The 21,601-nt window shown below is 43.7% G+C and overlaps 1 protein-coding gene across 6 annotated transcripts in view; it reads right to left on the bottom strand.

Annotated features, from left to right (window-relative positions):
* The window catches only part of LOC122976610 (nck-associated protein 5-like), a 136,493-nt gene that overhangs the window by 106,380 nt on the left and 8,512 nt on the right, over positions 1 to 21,601 (bottom strand). Inside the window, exons 1-3 of one of the 6 annotated variants that reach the window (XM_044345188.1) lie at positions 21,494 to 21,583; positions 21,382 to 21,416; positions 18,544 to 18,658 (exon numbers count right to left, since the gene is read on the bottom strand). In XM_044345188.1, the coding sequence (XP_044201123.1) occupies positions 18,544 to 18,618 (75 nt within the window). In that variant the 5' untranslated portion in view covers positions 18,619 to 18,658; positions 21,382 to 21,416; positions 21,494 to 21,583. Of the gene's footprint in view, positions 1 to 18,543; positions 18,659 to 18,769; positions 20,640 to 21,327; positions 21,417 to 21,493; positions 21,584 to 21,601 lie in introns of those variants that run through there. The other 5 variants (XM_044345185.1, XM_044345187.1, XM_044345184.1 and 2 more) reach the window with 5 other exon arrangements.

Below are 21,601 nucleotides of genomic sequence, written 5' to 3'. Positions count from 1 at the left end.
AACAGCTCCTGCATGAATTTCCTTCTAATCATAGTAATGGCTCTGCTTTGCACCTCATATTGATACTTGGCATTTGAGATAATGTGAGGACAGTGGCCGTGTTATGATGAGCACTATAAAGCCCTGGGATAACACAATAGGAAACCATGCGGGATTGCAAATTGCTTTAAAAATGAAGCAGGCTTGATTTCTGACCTGCAGGGTGATTGCAAAACATAGGAGATGGCCTATGTTAGTGTGCAGGGAAAAGATCAACACGGTCTCCCTATCGGCCCTGACAGCACCCGACTCCTCAAATAGTGGGAGTGGCATGAAGGTCACTGCCTCCTGACTGTGAGGCTGCGGTGTAGCCGGCAGGCGGATGTGGCGAGCTGGACTCTACTCAACTCCCTCTTCCCTCTCGCCGACTTTTTTTTCGCAGAGCGGAGACAAGGCTAGCGTCAGCCGCAAACGCTTCTGACAGAGCGCATTAGCCACGTCAGAGAAAATCAGGTTCCCTGCAAACAACCCCTTATTATAATGCGACGCACTGCAGCAGTTTGAGGCAAGGCAGATCTCTCGGCTTTTGTTGCATCCGCTCTGGTGCTGTGTTTGCATATGAGCGAGTTCCAGCGCAGGATATTGTGGAGAAACATTTCAGGGAATGGCTCATACTATGAAAATAACCACCGGCCGTTTTCTTTAAAACATGTCAGACAGAATTAAAACCATTTTCTCACGATGAGCAACACAGACCGCAAAAGGCTTCTGTTATCAGAGCTGAGAGCACGGAGGCAAGAAATAAACACCCACCTTCCAAAACACACTGAATATCTAACAGAGATACCTTACACACAGGCTCAAACACTTGTCAAAATAGGTTAATGTACCACAACTTGCATTAATTGGGTAAAATTGCACTCTGGGAGGTGATAGGAGCCCATCCTGATTCATGACACGGTAAACTTCCGCATGAGGCTGCAAGCTTTCGCCTCAGGGCTCCCACCCTGTGACACATAACACAGCCGGGCAGGTGATCTTTTGTTTGGGTGGGAGACGATGATAAAACATGCACGCAGCGACTCCCGATGTATGTGAGAGAGCGATAGAGAACAGAGAGAAGTGATGAGAGTTTAAAACAAAGAGAAAAAAAGAAAAAAAAAATGAAAGACAACTGTGCTGCAGGCCTTTTCCCCCCCCCCGGTGTATAGGCGATATACAGGAGCGCTATTGTGTTGTCTAGCTCTGCTGCTGGGAGTTGACAGGCCCTTTAATGCTGTAGAGCTGTCTGTCCTCAGAGGCTGTCATCAATGAAAAAGCGCATGGGACCAAGGGGAAGCTCGGTCAGGGCCGGGCCACTGCAGGGGACGCAACCAGCTGGAGCACCTGGTGTTCAGAGCATATACACCGAGGCGCGCATGCACACGACTACGCACATGTGTGTTGACCACACGGAGGCTCACGTGATCCCAGACATGTATTTGCGTTTGTGTACACATGGGCGAGCGTGGATACTGTGTGCACGTGTCCACATGAATGCACACATGAAACGCAAGCAGGCGCGTATCTCGTGGGAGATTATGTTGTAGCTTAAAGAATGTGCAATGTGCAAAAAATAAAAGAATTTTTGATCTTAACAAACATGAGAGGATTCAAACTGAACTTTCTTTACAAAATCTGAGTTTTCAGCACTTAAACTCTACAAAAAAAAGTCGCCAAATCCAAGTTTTTCGTTCAGATTTGACTTATTTTGACAGTCAAGAAGAAAGAATTCACTTTACATAATGTAATGGCAGCTCGAGGAGGTTTCACTGAAGATTTATAGGTTGACAGCGCCTAATCTGCTCCGTCAGAAAAATTTGGAGCCACGGGCAACCATGTTTGGGCAATAACAAGAAAATAGGAGGTAACACAGGAGGTGTGTCTGTGTGTCTGTGTGTGTGTACGCCTGTGCAATGGTGTACAAACCCGTGACAACCGCAATCTGACAGCTTCTTGTAGATTTATTTGTAGTCGTTGGAAAAGTGATGAACGCTGAGCAAGAAGACGATCGTTCACCTGCACGTCATTAAACTCACATCAAGCTGAACAATTATAATTAGAACCAGTCTTAGGTCAATACATCTGTCGGTGTCTGTCAGCAGTATTCGCAGCCAGTTTCCTGTAAGAGCTGCTTCTTTCTCATTAGCGGAAAAACCAACATTCAACAAAACCGACACCTCGCTCTCTGCTGAGCCATGCTGCCCAGAAAACCCGTGTTGCGCACTCACCATGAGTAACAACATGACCTCAATATTTCGGAAGTGTGTTTTTGTGTCTGTTTTGGGTGGTAACCGTGGTGGTGGTGGTGGTGGTGGTGGTGGTGGGAGGAGGATAATCTATGCAAAGCTCTGAAGCTGAAATTCAGCTGTTGAAAGCCAATAAGGCGGTATCAAAATGAGGGCAGAGTTAATTAATCATCTCGGCTTCCTTTTCACGGCCCTCCCGTGACTGTCCCGGGGGCTTGTGTGAGAGTAGTTTTTGTGTGTGTGTGTGCGTGTGTGTGTGTGTGTGTGTGTGTGTGTGTGTGACAGAGACGGAGAAAGCGAGGCAGGGGAGCAGGAGGGTGGTGCAGGTTGCAGCTGGGGGATATTAGCATAAAGTAATGTGAGCCAGCAGACTGCTGAGCTGCTGTACGCCCGGTTCAACCCTCTTAGGAAAAAACAGGAAACTACTGACACCTGCTTTATTCACTGACCACAGAAAAAAAAAAAAGAGGGAAGATAATTAAAAGACAGTAGAAACTATATTATTTGCTGATGTTGCACTGATTAAAAACAATTACAAAACTAGAAGAGTGCACTCAGTAGGCAACCGAGCGTCCTCCTAGGTTCCAGTAAACAGGAGGATAAACCTCTTCATTTAAACGCTGTTATTTATTTATAACATTTTGTTGTAAGCCACCACACAAAATAAAAACCCCTCCCTACTTCCCTTTCCCCTACCAAACAAAGACGAGTTGAATCTCACTCAGTTGTCCCTCCCTGTTCCCTTTACAGTCAAGATGGTTGTGAAGATAACAAAAAAAAAACGGGGGATTTAATCATCTCGTATCGTGCTTAACTTTAGTGGATCATAACATATCGGGTATGGGATCAATTTGCAGACGCGCCAGTTCGAGATGAGACCAGATTTTTCTATAGATGTCAGTTTTTGAGCCATGACATGTGGCCTGCGATAGACTTATTTTTAGCGTAGCTGATTGCCAGAAATGCCTTTTTTTTTCTGCAGTTGTTGATCACTTGCAGCCCCTACCAGCGAGTCAAGAAGAGTGAGGAGTCAGCAGTCAATGGAGATGTAAAACACTTTATTAAATAGGATTTGTGAATCGCTATAAACATGAGAGGTCGTTGAACATGCGGTCATAAACGTGCATGAAAAATATTAGGCTGATGGGTCAAGTAGTATGCGAGATTAGCTAAAGACAGATACACAACCAAGCACATGACCTCCTCCAGCTTTACGCCTGGTGGAGATAATAACACTGTTTTGACATGAGATAGTGAACAGCGTGCACTATATTATAATCCTCATGTAATTATTGACCTCAGTTTACAAGGAGTCATTGCACTTTGTTGTTTTGTTTTAGCAGCAAATGCAATATATGTGTGTGTGTGTGCAGACAGCCATCAATCACCAAGACTCTGGGGAAACCACTGCCAATAAAACTTCACAAAGAGAAAGAAAAATGTTTTTCCAAAGATTTTTTTGTTTTGTTTTGTTTGTTTTTCCGAAATCTTCCCCGAGCTCTCGCCACCATCCATAATTAGTTTTAATGCTTTGCAGCTGCGTCAAGCTCATCTCTTTCCTTTGTGCCTTGTATGGTGGAGACAATACTGTCCATCAAAGATCCAGTGGGTTTTTTTTTACAGAACATAAAAGTTTTTTGAGTATATATAAGTTAGCCGCTTTTCCAGTGTGAACAAAATACATACAGAACCTGACAGAAGTTTAAATTCAGTTAAATGTCAGTTAAAGCAAGATTTTGCAAGTTTATTTTCATTCCATATTGAAACGATTGTAAACCAGTGGTTGTCCTGAGATGCTTTATGATGACTAAAGCGGATGACTAAGATATCAAGAGACACACGGTGGCTTTTGCATTCCCCTCTCTTTTTTCTTTGTTATTGCCACGGGCAGGTTCAGGAGGCTTTTATGTGGAACCGGCGGAGGATGATAGAGAAAGAACGCTCCTGTACTTCTGAGGTGGTTTGCAAACGCCAAACAACATGAAGGACAAAAAAAAAAAAAAAGTCTGCACTCACTTGTGGCCTCAGTGCACGTAAGGCTTTCATTCAATTCACAATAAAAAGCAATTTCGAGAGGAAAGAATCTCTTGTGGCCCTGACAAAGCTCTATTTTGATTGAGGCCTTGAGTGCAGGCTTGGTACGGACGTGCGACACGGAAATATGATGGACAGCGCGGAACATCAGCTGCAATGCGAACGCTGCATTTTAGTGAAAATTAAAAGAAAAAAAAAGAGAAATCCAGTGATGTATTTTCGCTACATAGAAGTGTTTCAGGCTGGAAAAAGGCTCAGTGGATCTATGTGTGTGTGTGTGTGTGTGTGTGTGTGTGTGTGTGTGTGTGTGTGTGTGTGTGTGGAGGTTTGGGGTTGTTGGGGGGGATTTCTAAACGGAGCACAGGGAGCGATCTGGGCACGCGGAGGAGCGAGAGAGGGAAATAGGATGGAAAAATGCAATCATGCATCCCGGGCCTCTCCAGCTCCTCGTCGTGTGTCCCCCCCCACCTCCCCACCTCCCTCCCTTCCTCCCTCCCTCCCTCCCTCCCTCCTCCTTCTCCACGAGCCATTAGTCACTATCCAGCTCCTGTTAATGTAATTAGATAAAGGATATATGGAGTCTCGGAGCTCGGCGGAGACATTTGTCTGCATAATTGCGTCCATGGTGTGGCAGAGGGTAAGAACCCCTGGATTTCCACAAAACACCTCTGGCTCAATAATTCAGAAGAAGTAGAGGGAAGACTCTGGGACGCAAAAGCAAAAGAGGGACAGAGGGAGACACTTGAGAGTTGAGTGAAAAATGAGAGACAGAGAAGCCAGATTGAGACGAAAAAAGAAAAAATCCTTCCTGAAATAATCCATTTTCTTCTTCTTCTTTTTTTTTTAATCTCTTGAACAAAAAAAAAAAAATCACTTTTTCAACCTCAGTCAGAAGAGGGATTTAGAGTCCCACATCCCCTCTGCTACACCCTCCTCCAGCTTCACACAACAACAAAAAAATGATACTTTCAGATGTGTTGTCACACGGTTGAAATGCTGCTTCCTCCCCCCCCCCCAACATACACATAAACACACACACACACACACCATGGTAACTTACTAATAAACTGTCAAATGTCACAATCCATCTCAACCATTCAGAGTAAATATGTACAGATACACCTTCTGGAGATGTATCGGAAATGTGAAACAAGCTCAATTCTGGCATGTAATTAGTGGTAGTCGCAGCTTGTCGGCTAGTGACCTACATATGGAGCACGGTCGTATACGCTCCGGATCGCACCGCACGCAGTCAGGATCTACATTCCCGTGCGCTTGACGGGCATGGACACACACGGTGACGGTCCCGAGAGCAAAACTGAAGCTGCGGATGACATGCAGAACAGTCAAGAACCCAAACATATTCAATTTACAAAGTAGAGAAGCAGCAAATCATCACATTTTAGAAGCTCAATCCTGTAAATGTTTGTTATTTTTGCTAAAACACTTACTAGAATTGTTGCAGGTTGAGCACAACGTACATAAACACAGCAAATTTCTGTGCCTGCAGTCTATATATCATAATGTGACAGAATGACAGATGACACATGCAACAAAAAGGTTTATATACTGCGTGCACTCACCAAATAAAAACTTGCATGTACTTCACTTGCTTCCTGATGAAATTTAACCCCCACCCTTACAATCGTAACCCCCCCCTGCCCTGCACCTCTAACCTAGGGCAATTCCTGTCTCCTGTCTGGGGGTGCAAGCGATGTTAGTTGGTTGTGGATTTGGGCGGACTGGAGGGCAGGATGTTAGCCTGATTATCACCCAGTCAGACCTACTTCCAGCTCCAGACAGCCTGCCTCCTGCCCCAGATACCTCCTCGAAGGATGGAGAGCTGGAAGGGATGGAGGGACCGGAGGGCAACATGCACTACGGACCGAGACTCACCGCCAGCAGCTCCAGCAGGGGAACGTTTCGGATCCTCCCGTAGACCGACACGGTGGCGTGGTCCCCGAACTGGCTCATCCTGCGTTCCGGTTCCCCCCTTCTTATCGCTCTCTCTCTCTCTCTCTCTCTGTTTCACGTCTGCTCTTCTTCCGCTTCGTTCCCCACTTCTGCCCTAGCTGCCTTGCCGGGTCTCAGCTGCTGCCTGCCACTGTGCGTATGCGTGTGTTTGCATTCTGCGGTGTGTGTGTGTGTGTGTGTGTGTGTGTGTGTGTGTGTGTGTGTATGTTGGAACGATGATGCAGCAGGCAGTCGTGCAGCCTTGGCAGCGAAGTGCCTCGTCTGAATTCTCGTCTCTCCTCGGCAAGGCCACATCAGCTCTTGTCAATATTTAACCAGCAAGTCAAGTCGGATAAAATCACCTGGGCAAGACCAACTGTGGTTTGCTGCCCAGAAAGTGTGTTTGTGTGTGTTTTTATGTGTGTGAACCAGTGAATGGCTGGTATTTGTGCATGTCTGTGTGTGTGTGTGTTAAGACATAAAACATTAACACATGTCTAACTGACTCCTGGTTGGCTGTTTCTTCTCTCTCTAAGCGACTCTAGCTTCGGTCCAAAACTCACACTCGGTCACGATGTGGCTTCTGAACACTGGCCACTTCACTATTACCACCACTGGTGCCACTAGGGGACACCTAAGACAATGTAAAGAGGGAGCTTGGCAAGAAAAAGAGAGAGAAAGTGTGCGTGCGTTCATGCAGCTGACTGGCAGAGCGAGAGGAGTATCAAACAGCCAATGAAAGGACTCCTTGACATTCGCCTCAGGAGTGTTTTCTCCTGTCTCATCCACAGCGCAGCGCCTCAGTTCGACATCAAACACGCTGTGTGACTCGCAAGCTCTGGCAGGAAAACAGGGTATCTTAATCCAACCACTTTGTACTAGTCTATACACTTTACACCGGGAAGACACAAGAGTTGATTTGACGGTGGCACGTAGCAGTTTCACATGATGAGCGAGCAAACGGGACGAAACTTTCACAAAATCTCCAGATGATGATACGTGATGATCAAAAGCACTGTAACAGCTACAAAATTGACCTTGTGGTGAGATTGTTTTCAAGAATGAAGTTCAAGAATGAACTTTGAACCTCAGATTGCAGGTTCCATTTCATTCACAGCACTCTGGTTAAGTGGGCTGTACAATAGATAATGACAGTTCTCTCTTTTCAGACTGGAAGATGTGGAAGCTGTTGTGGAAATATTGTCACGTTTCTCCCGAAACCGTCTACCAAAATTGGTTTTTTGAAGTTTATGAGGTTAGAAAAGTCTGTGCAGCTGCAAAATCACACTTGGTTTTTGCTCCAAAATGCCATGCTGTCATATATATTAAAGCACTCCATCATCTTAAAGTTTGCTGATTGGTCTGGTTCATATCTGACTGGATGAACTGATGTTTCCAAAACTGTACTCTTGTACAAAAAGCTGAACTTGCAAGTCTGGTTGTACCTACCTGTGACCAATACCAAAAAATCTCTCTGCTAAGATGATCTCCAAACATGTTTTTCTCTACTTTCACATAGCAGCAGCACCTTATCTATGAATATTGTGACACGATTTGAGCTCCACTGACCCGTATAAGCTGCGTTTCCTCCCAGAGAGGATTGAGCCTGTGACCTGTAGCTATCATTGTGATTGATGGGAGTTGAGTGGCAGGTGGTGCTCCTGCTCAAACGGAGATTACAAACTCATCAGTCCGCGGCCGCCTGGGCAAGCCTCGCTGAGGAATTTATGACATCAGCGACAGCAGCTTCACATTCAGGTTGTGTAAAGCACACTCAGGTGTTTGCAGGTGTAAGAATCAACACCTTTGCGTCGCTTTACTGGAAGTGACTAATTCTTTTCCATCATAGAAGGTTCCACCTAATCTTGAGACCAACAAATGACTTTTCTGAATAGTGACTGAAACTAACGCCACCAGTCATCTGTGCATCAAACCAGTGTAAACCATTATACAACGTAAGTCAGGCAGTTCATGGACAAACATAATGAACATGCTATTACTGAAATGAGCAACCATGTCTATATAATAAAGATTGAGATTTTACTAATGCATCCTTTAGCAATTTAGAGACGCTTCATTTGTCAGTGAGAAGGCGTCATGACACTAATAACCATATAATGATTTTGGTCTGGGATGGCCAGAAAATTGAATCTGGGTAAGAGTGACTGACTATTTTGGTAATACATCCTTCGCCAATAAGTTCATTTGTCAAAGCTTCAATGAGATTAATGGTAAAATAACATAAAAACCCTAATAAATTAAGAGCAATTATTGTGCTTTGGAAGACTACACTGAGGCAGCAATTACAAAATAATTCACATCATTTATCAAGTTAGAAACTATTTGCAAATTACAAGGCACTGAAATTCCACAGTAGTTGCGTCAAGGTATGTAAGAATGTGCAAAAATAAAACCATTCCTAACCCCCAACCTTTTTAGTTTTAACCTCTAACCCTTTTAAAAACAAAGAGGTCACCAGGTGCGAGGAAGCATCACTCCTCACTGTGAACACCTGGGAACTTACCTTGCGAGCCCGACCAGTATAGCCTCGACCGAGTGAGACATCTGCCCTGGAAGGCATCTATTTTGCCCCTATAACGAGTCTCGCAGTGTCCTCGGGCAGCGCTCGCACACAGACGCAAGCTAATTTGCATGAAGAAACGCTCCCACGTCTCAACGCATGTAGACACACGTCCACCGATTCATGCAAATGTTGGTACGCAAACACACTCGGTCGTCATCAATCAACCCGATACAAAACAAACAAGTGAGGGCTTGAGCACTTACATGGAGCCATGTATCAAATGTTAGTTTTAAAGTGGTTTCTGTATGTATTTACTCAGTGGTCGGAGCTAATGCGGAAACATGTAAATATTTCCCCTCGGAATGGGCAGGAAGTGATTCCAGACTCATTATGGCAATTCCCAGACCATCAACTAACACAGTGTCCCACACAACTACTAAAGCTGGGGACAGACCTTAAGATTATTAAAGCCTAAAAAGCCTCGACAACCGACACATACGGACTGTTTTCACCAAAATTTAAATGCTGCAATTTCCGCAGAAAAGGCGAAGAAACTGCTAAAGCAAATTGCGCTAAAGCCCTACGTAGAACTGAGAAGAAATATGGAGTAGGAGTCATGTGATCAGCTTTAAATAGCCCAACAATAAAATGTGTGTCCCCTCTTTGGGAGACCTCTAAAGAATTTATAGAAAGACACCTAGATCAGTAATCCAAACAACGAGCCTGGTTCCCCCCCACATTTTTAATTCTGCACCGAGCATGAAAGAGCTCTCTCAGATCCCGGCTGAGGGTTTGGCTTGGAGCCTGATGAGGAGGATGTGATCACAGGGCGGCCTCTGTGCCGAAGAATAGACAGGACACGCTTACCACCGCGCCACCGCGCCCACCTTCTGCCTCTCACACCCACACCCCGGTCTGCCAAGGGAGGCCATAGAGGGGAGGCTGTCCCCACCCCAGCTGCAAGGTGAGGAGGTGCCCTTCCTTTTGCTGACAGATGCAGCCCCTCCTCAGCCTCCTCTTTCTGTCTTTCTCCCACCGTACACTGGGGTCTTAATCTGCGTGTCCAATCCTGTTAGCTACCCTCTGCCAGTTCTGCCTTGTTCAAACCCCCTAACCTGCGGTGCCAGCGTTGGATCCGAAGATGCTGCCTCATCTGCATATGATAAACAAACATCCCTAGAGATGGAGTTTCCATGCCAGGTGGACGAGGTTAACACCCTGGGATAAGCTCTACTGTCTACTGTGTGAATCATGTTTGAGTTTCTGTGCTGAGATAGGTTTCAGTTTCAACACAGGCTACCCAAAATATACTCTGTTGTCAGTTAATTACCAAAAAATAAATCATCCTTTTGTTACATAAATGTTTATTATTGAATAAATATAGATGTTAATTTGTTAATCTGGAGTTCACGGTTCGTTCTTGACCTTGGAAACAGTTGTCATGGCGTTTCCTGAGCATTTTAAGGGAAACTCATCCATCTTTGCTTATTAAAATAATATTAAATAAACTGAATTTGGTAAATCTTATGAAAAAAACAACAACATAACTCTATGCATGTACTGCGGCTATCCATGCAGAGTGTTCAGTGCTACCAAAAACATTGGTTTCTCACTATGTCTACAAAGCAATGTGACATAAAAGAAATAACGACATGTGCCCAACCAAATGTATGATTGCTTCTCCATGTGAAATAGTTAACGTTGGTTAAAAAAAACCTCTTAAACAGCTCTTAAACAGCATGTTAGTGAGCCCAAAAGTTATATGCTTGTGCCTACCCAGAGTTTTCTTTTTGTGGTATTAAAAAAAATCAAGCTTTCACATAACTTCCTAAATATTGGATATTTACCCTCAAAGCCAGTGGCATTTCTTAGTAGATTTTCTTCAACGTTAACCCATTCTGATGATTCAAAAGCTGCTGTTGTGACTGCATTGTTTTCCTCCACCAGTTTCTCATTGTGGATAATCCATTGTGATTGGTTAATTGTCCTCACCTGTGTGGGAAAACCACTTGGCTCTATATTTTGCGTCACTGTGTGTGTTGTTCTGGTTTCTCAGAGGACAGCCTGAGGCAGAAAGCTTAAAGTTAAGTGTAATGCAAAAGCACCATAGGCGTGGAGTCTTCTCTACTTGTGAGATATGCACAAACTTTAATTTCAAGATATTTGACACCTAAACTACACATGAATATAATTGCAACTTTTAGGGATGTTTGTCTAAGGGGAGACTGAGGAAATTAAAAGGAAATGCATAACAACTTGAGGGCGAGTGTAAACATCTGATCTGATCACACTTTTTTAGTGTGATGTGATTAAATTTTAAGTATAAAAGTAGCATAATCAAAGCCTTATTCCTAGTGAAATAGAAACACGTCATGTTTTCAGCATCGTTCTCCTTCTAATCGAGCCGAACAACAACTGTTTTACTCCTTGGCTGTGTGACTCTTATTTTGATAAACTTCCTCACACAGAAAGGTTCCGAGTGTTTGATCCAGTGGGGTGATAACACTGGCGGATAGAGAGACGATTGTCTTCTCCTCGTCCCTGCAGACCTGAGTCCTCTCAAAAAGGCCTTTGTGTCCCTGGTGCTGGGCTCTTTGAGGGGAAACCACACGGTGAATAGAGATTGGCGCGAGCGCTTATGTTCGGGGAACAACGCATGTGACTCCGAACGCACGCGGCCCCTGTATCAACTTTGATCTCCATCATGATTGGAAGAAGAGAGTTTGTAATTGGCCCCTCAACTCAAAAGGGCACAAAGGACGGTCTCATTGGACGAGGGAAAATGGACGTCCAATTATAAGAGCTGGCACAGTGCCCTGAGCAAGAGGGGACACACACAGAGCACAAACTCAGTGTCCTTCTCACTAGAAAGTAAAAGGCCTCCTCAATCAGTTTGGAACTGACCCAAAGACTTTTATTTTCCGACTGATTATTAAAACGTATCCGAGCGACGGGCGATAAACCCTTAGTCACTAAAAATAACAGTGTTTACAGCCTACGTTCAGCAGGCAAATGTGATGTTTTTTATGCCTGACCAAGGATCATTACTGAGGCATGTAACATACACACAACTTGTGACATGGGTCAGAGATTTCAGCGCACATTAGCGCACATCAGTATGTCAGAGGCAGGCAGACGAGATGGTTCACATGCCACGCTGAGACTAAGCAGGTCAGCCAGAATGCTTGGCTCGATATAACCCAAAGCAAAATGTGGTAATCTTTTGCTTTAATCACCTGAAATAAATATCCACTCAAAATCCTTGCCAGTAAACAAACGTTCTGACATCATGTAACAAACATTCATATTGCGCAAATGAAGTCTTGTGTCTTTACTACACGTGATGCCGAGATCCATAAAATATGATATAATTGCCCTAATAAAAACACAGACTAAGTATTAACTTGGGGCTGCCAAATCTTGTTTCTTGGAGGTTGGAAAAACAGACGAGTGGCTCATATCAAAACAGTCTCGACCATTATTAAACCAGTTTTACAAGCGGATGGAGGCCGCTTAGTCTTATCCACAGCGTGTGGTTAGATATGGGGGAAGCCTCTGGGTTTCAGACTGGAGTCTAGGGAAAAGCCAATGTTGTAATTGCTCCTAGTTTGCTCATGAGAGAGGAGGAGACGGTTCCCATGATACAAGAGGAAGAAAATGCCACCTCCTCTGCCTCTCGAAGTCAGCGAGTGTCCCAGAGTTTGCCGGGTTCCCACACCCTGCAGCCCCGTGGCTACCCACGCGGTGCTTCCAGGTATGTGTGGTATGTCACCTGCACGCCGAGGGAGCTGTCACAGACCCGGCCGGAGGCTGGTACTCCCCCTGCTGAGAAACTTGATTTAAAACACTCAAGATGAAGTGTGAGAGACTGAGTGCTCTGAGAGAGGAGAGGAGGCGGCTGCTCCGAGAAGAGTCTAAATCTTTTTATGTAACTGGCTCCCACCCAAATTGTCCAATCAGCCTCGGCCTCAGAACCGCACTTTTACGCCAGTTACTCAAGAATCAGGCTGACACACTGAGCGAGCGCTGAGTGAGCGCTCGTCCCCTGAGCTTGGCATCCTGCGCTCACATGGCGTGAGAACGGGGGCCCACGCTGAGGACGGCATTGTCGGTGGATTTCTACTGTATAATTACACTCAATTAGTTTGAGCTGCTCAGTAATAATATCAAACCTCTCCATTTGTCTGCCTGACGATTGTGGGAGCCAATCAGATTAGACTGAGCATTTCTTCCCATCCCAGCTACAGAACTTGCTCCCCTGCTTAGTTTTATGCCTCCATTCTGCATTGTAACAACCAGCTGTAATGGGCTGTTGGGGGGAGACGATGGAGGAAATCCAATCTTGCCAAGCGGACTCCATGCTGGCTTACCATCTAATTCATTTGCACTTAAATTTAGCATAAACTAAACTAATTTGTCTGTTTTTGGGGGGTTTGTTTCTTGTTTCTGGGACAAGTTTACTGTTTAACTTTTGCCAGTGGCGAATGGGCCAATGAAACAAGTTGCAGTCTGATATAACAGCATGGCAACGAATCAGCACGTAAAATACTTTATACAAGGAGGAGGCTTGACAAAAGCCAGGGGGATTTAGCAAAACCCAAATACTTTGGAGATAAACAGGAAAGCACTACCACATGCTGTTTATTCAATACAACTCACAACTATGCAGCAAGCGTTTAATCAGTAATGTGGAGAACTTGATTATTAACCCTCCCCTGCAGAGTGTTTTCAATTTGGCCTTTTGTTGTCAATTATCGCTGAGCATGATTGCACTGCTGCACACATTATAAATGTTGGCAGGGAAAAGGGTGTGGAAGAGAAAACAAGGACATGCTCGCAACAATTAAGGCATCCTTGGGTTGATGAATATTTCTTCACGGTTTGATGAAATGCATTAGACACCACGTCTATGGATCTCTTTTGTTAAAATTGGAAGTGAGACGCAGACATTTAGCGATCGGTGGAGACACAGATCAAAACAAAGCTAAGAAGACTGAGATAAGAAGTGCACTTTTGGCAGTGATGAGCTTACAGTATGCTCTGTCCTTTCCAGTCCTTTCATTAAGGTTGAAGGTAGAAGCCGATGCAGATGTGATTACACGCCAATCAGAAAGTTGCAACAAGTCTTTTTCAGAGAACCAAATAAGGAAGGCTTACATCGCCTAAATTCTAACTTTCAAAGACCAGGAATCCGACAGTCACACCCGCTTTCAACAGCAATTAGCCATCAAACGCCAATCACCTCTGTGTTGACAGTAATGGAGGCGGTGTGCGGGCATCAAAGAGATGAGAGAAAGTTGGATTCAGACTTGGATCGAGTTCAAACGACAAGCCGGCCGGGGACGGATATGCATCAATTGATGGGACTCCACCTATATGTCCACACAACCTTTTGGATTCTCACGGGATGCAGCTCACAACAGGAAATGCAAGTTTCTCTCTGTTGAGTTCTTGTACCAAACAGGACTTCCACTGTGTATTTCTCCCCCTTACTGTGACGACCTCCCACCCACCACTATTGGCAGATTACCCTCCACTGCCCTCAGCTGACAAATCAGCAGGTTATTTCCAACACAGTTCTCGTTCTTTTACCTCCATAGATGGATTAAACCCCTGTGATAGCCTCTACTGTATATGATAGACCCCTGACAGAGCTTCCTCGGTGACCTAGTTAAAGCCTACTGTCAGCCGCTAGCAGCTCACAGACGGTCCGCGGCCATCGGGCTCACCGTGCGCGTCCCTGCATGACGAAGAGAAGCTCATCTACAGGCGGGCATCAAATGATAAAAATAAATAGAGGCACAGAATCAGCCCAGCAACACAGCTGTTATGTAATGCAAATGGTGCCCCAGTTACTCGCTCGCACTCTGTCTGCCCGCGTATCCCTGAGCTACATAACCTGATCCAGATTAGATGGTCCGACCAAACCTATTTAATGTGACAGGAGAGGAGCGCTGTAATGAAACACATCAATAAAATGCTGATAATGCTGACTCAGGGTCCGCTCCATTCACTTTGGGAAAAAAAAAAAAAGTGCGAGGCCACACATAAACGCACTCTAGATAAATCAAACACGCACAAAGACATTAGGTCAATTACTTATTTGAATTGAGCCTGAAGCTTTGAGCAGCTTTGAAGCAAACACACCCAGGAAAATTCCCTTAAACCTAGCCTGCATACATTGAGGAAACATATGCTGGCTCAATGCATTATACATGTGTGAGGTGGTGGTCCAGACTGACATTCAAGCCCTATGTTCACTAAATTACCCATACACGATTGATAGAGGCTTTGTATGAAGCTAGGCCATGTAATCCATCCAAAGAAGAGCAGACATAAATATTTTACCTGGTCCTCAGCTGACATATGGTATTTTGTCTCGAGCTTCGTGTGCTAGTGTCAACTGAAAATCTGTCAGGGGCGTCCCCTGTGGAAAATCTCTCTTGTTCATCATCTTAACAGGCCATGAAACACATGGAATGCTTAAAATGTGCGAAAGCAACCAAAACAAGGCCGACCATTTTCTGGATGAAACGCAAGCGTAATCGTCCACGGAAAATGGAGACAACCTTGTGACAAAACTGAGTGAGGAGCAATTTGTCGAAATACTGGATCACACAGGGGGTCATCTGTCCGGGTCGTACACCATGTTACATGAAGCGCAAGTCCATTAATTCAGAGGCACCGGCCCAAAGTGGTTCACAGGTGACACAGAGGGAAAACCAGAACATGAAAGCTCATGCCTGTCGTCTGACGGAATGTCAGAAACCGCCTCTTGTGTTTTCTCAGATGCCTGAAAAAATAAATGTATCTGAGGCTCATATCCTCCCAGGAAAAGTGGTGTTTACAGGACTTAGTAGGTTTATCTGTGCCAGGGCCAGCAGGGCCACGAGGGCCTGAGACATCACGTCCCCCATCAGCGCTGGAAGGATAAAGACACAGGTTTGAGTTTTTTAGAGAAACTTAAACTCAGTGGCCTCAAACTAAGTGACTCGTGGCTGTACAAAGGCCGATTTGACAAGTTTGTTTCACTGTGTTATCAAGCCAGAGCTTCGAAAATGATTAAACACAGCATGGAGAATAGCTCGTGTCTGTGTTATTGTGTGTGTGTGTGTAATCTGTACTGTATATCACTCTGTTACTGTGTGATTTACCCTTTAAATTGCTGTAAATTGAAGTACCCATTATGATTTTGACAACAGAATAAATGCTTTTTCTGGTTAAATAAAATAATTTAAAATCAAGTATTAATGACAGAGAATATGTCTTGTGTAATGTGCAGAAAATTAACCACTTGTGGGTGTCATATTTCCTGTCTTTACTAGCAAAGAAAAATGTGTAAATGTGCGTATTTGCAACAGACTTCTTCAACTTCAAATTTGCTACACCATTCATGGCTGCTCATGCCATGGAATCAAATCTGCACACTGCCACCGGATCTATGCTGGACCTTTCCCAAAATGCTCCGGGCTTCCACATGTCCCACTATTAAAACAACCCAGCACCCTTATGCTACTGCTGCTCCGAGTGAGAATAAATCATTAGGAGTGCAAAGAGTGAGGGGAAGAAAGAAGGGGAAAAAAGATAAAGACTTGAGTGATGATGCAGAATGTGAGAGAGAGTGAGAGCCGAATGAGTGCAAAATAAAAGGCAAGAGAGAAGGCGAAAAGAAGGGAAAAGTGGAAAAAAGAGGGTAAAAATGCATGCATGGATAGCTGAGTGGACAAATGTGAGCATGCTGAATCATAAACCCATATCACAAATATGACCTAGTTACATTCTCACAGTAAATCAGGCCGCCTTTTATCCACTGAAAGCAATTACAGCTACAGTAAATCTCATATCCAGCAATAACTGTTAATGACAGTAGTAATGTTGGAAAAACAAAGTTCAGGAAGCCTTTATGAATTACACAGACATCAAATAACAAACCAGCGCCGACCACATCGCTATGTAATCGTCCACTGACAGGAAGTTACACATTTACAAGGATGTACCGCTGTGAATAAATTATAAATCAGGGAGACTCCTCTTGTCTCGCGGAGAGGATTCAAGTGTGTCATTCAAGTGTGTGCTCCTTCTAGATTCACTCTCATGTCTCAGTTTGAACAGAGAATAATTGACAGGCTTGGGGTCTTTTGTGCACCAAATTAAAAGGAAAAAATGCACTTTCAAGATTTTTCATACAGCTGAAACTATTATTGATGTTCTACGGATTATAGAAGCTAATATGTGATGAGCTGTACGTGTCTATGTTACATAAATTCATGTCTTAGTCAGTGATGTCCTACATTTCCCAGAAGGCCTTTTTTGAGATCCAGTGAGAGGCAAAAAATGTGTTGGTATCACTGAGGGAAAAACACTTTGCGAGTATTATGTAATGTAACGTCACCGATGTGATGTTCACAAGGAAGAGCGACACATAAAAATCAGGGGAAAAACAATGTAAATGTTGTGCAGAACCACGAAAGGCAGCTCACAAGAAGCATTCTGGCACGTCAGCAGTCATAAAAGTCAGGGTCACGTCATTAAAGTATGTTTCGGCTTCATTTAAGTGTGATAGGCAGACATAAAAACATAAAAATGCCCCGGAAACGCAGCTTATAATTGCTTATAATATTGCTTAATTGTTTTATTGTTTCAGTATTTGTACTTCAAACCTCTCACACAGACGCTGCAGTCTCTTAAAAACTGCCATTTAATCTACAATAAACTTGTCCTCGATGACTTCAGAATTTCCTACTGTATATCAAAATCTATTTTAAGGCTCTTGATTTATTATTTCCTGTGCGATGACCGAACCGTATGCACCAGTGTGGGGGGTTAAGCTTCTTTTACTCCCTTGCAGACACAACACAGCAGCCAGTGTATGGCTGCACTTGACATTCCAAAGAGGCACTTGTAAGCAGATTCACCGTCAGTTAACCCTCGGCCAAAAACAAGTTTCCACTCCTGTGATTCGCGAGAACGTCCCGGCATAGAGATAAGTCTGTCAATCACCGGCGGCCACAGCGTGTTTCACAAACACAGTCGTGGGAGGCTGTTTTTCCTCTCCGCTGCTTGACACTTGGATGGGTGTGCGTTTGTGTGTGTGCGCGTGTGTGTTCGCATTTTTTTGATGGGTAGAGTGAAAAAGTCTTCCATCTACGCTGTGTTCATAAGAGGCTTTATATTGGCTCCTCTAAACACTCGACATACTGTAAGTGGATCTTTCCTAGGAAAGATTTGTCTGGACACAGGAAGTGAAGCATTTTTCATTCCCAGCAGATGGAATAAACAAAAAAAAAAAAAAAAAATAGAGTGGAAAGTCGGCCAGCGTCATGTATGAAGAGACAAAAGAGCGCCACCTGCAGAACCTCAAGCATAAAAATACTGCCTCACTAACAGCTGCTGCTTTGTGGGAAGTGCAGTCCAAACAAACAAAAGCAATGACAGCATAGACCACAGACAACACAATATAAAAGAAAACACAAACCCCATGGATTACCAATGCCTTTTGGTGATTTGAGAGAAACATTAGATACAGTTGTAGACATTGGAAAAAGTATAAAAAAAAAAGTATATAAAACTCTACAAACACCCAACCATTTTTAGTTACAAGTAGCTTAAATAATTGATTTCCAAAAACATTTCCTGCTTGGGGATAAAGTGCATGTTTCAGCAATACATCATCAAGCCAAAAAAAAAAAAAAAGACATTCCACAATGTCTGTTTCCTGACTAAGTGACCAATTCAACAGACTGATAGTGTTGTGGATTGACTCACCGGTAGGCTGCTGTCGAGAGACAACCTCTTTAACTGGTCTCTCTTCAACTCTCTCCTCTCCAGGTGTCTGTTCATGGTCCCTCTGCCCTGCAGCGGTCCACACACCTGGGAAGCCCTGGAGGGAGGGGAAAAGGGGAGGAGTGGAGGACAGAGGGAGAGGGAGAAAGTCAACAAGGAGTACCTTACGTCCGGAAGGTCACGTTTCCGCTGTTATAAGGGCTTTCACCTTTTACATGAGATCAGAGTCCAAGTCTAGACCAGCAGAGGCAGCTGTGTCATACATATTCAGCATATTCACCGGAGCAGCCGTTTCCCTCCCATTTCTGGTCCGTCCTCTTCGTTCTATACATTCCTTCAACGTTCTTTCTCTCCCATTTCTTTCAGTTTCTAATTCACTGCCTTTACTTTAAATTCAAGCCGGTAAGGAATTGGAAGCGTGAACCTCTCCTCGGGCCTGACAAGACTCTGGAAACATAGCGCTCCAGCTAAATCTTGCTGCTTGCCCTCGGCGTCACCCAGGCATCCCGCCCTCCGACCCAACCCAAAAACCCAAGCTTCAGCCCTTTGTTTTTCTAGGCTTCTCCAAACAGAGCTGGGAACCAGTCCGACCTGGCCTGACTGAGGCCACAGCAGAAGATAAACACTTCACTTCACGCATACTACTCCTTTACAAAGAGCTTGGGCTCCGGGCTCACTGTGGTTGTGCACATAGTAATCACACACTTCCTCATTGGTGAAGACAGGGTCAAAGGTCAGATGATGGACGCCTCGGGGTCAGAGACCCCTGTCTGTGCAACACAACTCGTATTACCATGTGCATGTATGGATGGATGAATCCTGGAAGCGTTTTTATGTAACCAGGATAGAACTAACACCTACAAACGCACGTAAGAGTACACCAGTATAGATAAGGCACATTGAAGCAAGACTTATTGTTTTATTTCAAACACAACACAAAAACTGTTCATAATCAAACAAAGATATAAACAGGTATTGATTATTAAAGTCTTAATAGCAATATTCTCGAGTGTGAACTCCCTATATTTAAAAGATATGTTAAATAAAATGGATGGGCCACTTGGCTTGTGGTAGGTGTGGGTCAACCAGTGTTATGTGCGATGTTGTGGATGTCTAGAAGATCCACCGCCATCATCGAGACCACGCTCTTCGAGAAACTGTCAAGAATTCCTAGTATAGCTGTTCAAGAGAGCATCCATCAAACTCTTCATCTCCATTTGGCTGGGATTCCCCTGCTAAAGGCTGCCTAAAGAATGTGTCCGTCGCAGCGTTTCATCGACCAGGACAGTACTGAACTTCAAAGTCAAATGGAGCTAGCTGGGCTACCCAGTGTTGTTTAATAGCTCCTAGCTTTGCTGAGTTCAATTGACACAGAGGGTTGTTATCTGTTACTACAGTGAACTTGGACCCCAACAGATAACCTCTAAATTTCTCCAATACAGCCCATTTGAGAGCAAGGAGCTCATGCTGCCTCAGTTTCTGTCATTTTTCTCTGCACTTCTCAACCTCCTACTGGAATATGCCATCACAGGTTTTTTCCCTCCCTGCAACTGGTATGGGATTTGTAACGCCTCTAGTCCAAACCAATGATAGTAACTGGGACACTAATATCTACCTAGGTCTGGGGAGTGGTATGCCTTGAATAATTCACAAGAGGAGTTGGTGTTGAGTTGGAAAGTTGGAAAGTTTTATTGCCCCACAGCAATAACACAACATATACAGCACTGATTTTAGTATATAAAATTTTTTGAAATTGAGCTCTTAAAATAACAATTAAAATTGCAGGAAAAGAATAAGTCTCTTCTGAGTTGAAACCTTCAACTAATGCTCCTTTAAATGAAGGAGTTTGAGATCCAAAGAGTTCAGTTCCTGTCCTTAGGTGTGTTGAATGTACTACTACTACGACCCGGGTAGAGCTAATGGTGTGTACGTGTTCTTATCTTTTGTCTGAATGGACGAGTCAGATGCTTTCTGTGGACAGATTCTATAGTAGGCCACACCGCTTCCACGACTATCCACAGTCTCACTGGGCTGGGCTCACCATCACGAAATCCTATCTGTTAGTTCAAAAAACCAACCTATACAAATAGTGTAGAGTAATAAGTTATTCTGTTTGCTTTCTGTTTCTAACATTAGACCTCATTAACTTCTTCATTTAGAACATCTCATAATTTATAACCAACAACTGAGGATATACTTGATTACAATGAGATGAATTGCCATATATCACAACAATTAAAATTAATGAATAAATTATTATATCTTTTTTTTGACCATTTTTAAACTGTAACAATCCTTTTTAAACCTAATTTTAGTATGTTCCACCTTAAACATGAATATGAATTGAATTATCACTACTATCTTACTTAACAAGTATATTTTAAATAAATGATTGAACCAAAATAAGTTCAATCACAATGTACTACACACCAATGTACAATAGTGCTACAAACCATTAAAGTGTGTTAATCTCACAAAAACTGAATGGCTTTAATAATCACAAAATAAGTGCAATGCATCTTTAATGCTTCACCATGCTATCAGCTATCAAGTAACCAGAGCTAGCAATTAGCTTAGCGATTAGCGTTAGCTTAGCTATTAGCATTAGCGATCGTTTTAGGACATTAATACAATCATACAATATGCACCAAATTACGCTGGAAACATTAGACAACATTCTCATAACCCCGACTGGGTTTCATGAAAAGTATCTGAACTTAAACAGCAAGTATGATGTAATATATTCTCAAAGTGGCTAGTGATTACCTTAGCGTTTAGCATTAGCTGGCTACTAGCAAGGACATTTGTGCTTCAACTCACTGGAGTCGGCCTCCCTCACGTTCACAGCTGGGATTCTGATAAAAGAACTGCTTATTAGCGTTGCTATATCGACATAATCATAATTTTGGGACTGTTTTGTGGCGTTTCATACCAATAAATGCTTAGTTGATTTGCAGCATGTTTACAGGAAGATACCTCCAGCAGAAATGAAATGATGACTGCATGTAGCACTCTCTACCGCTTTAGATGCACAGACAGT

This window comes from Thunnus albacares, chromosome 24 (genome assembly GCF_914725855.1).
Source record: "Thunnus albacares chromosome 24, fThuAlb1.1, whole genome shotgun sequence".
In the NCBI taxonomy this organism is placed as follows: domain Eukaryota; kingdom Metazoa; phylum Chordata; class Actinopteri; order Scombriformes; family Scombridae; genus Thunnus; species Thunnus albacares.
The sequence above is the reverse complement of the archived record's forward strand: the minus strand, read 5'-3'. Positions and strand labels throughout refer to the sequence as shown.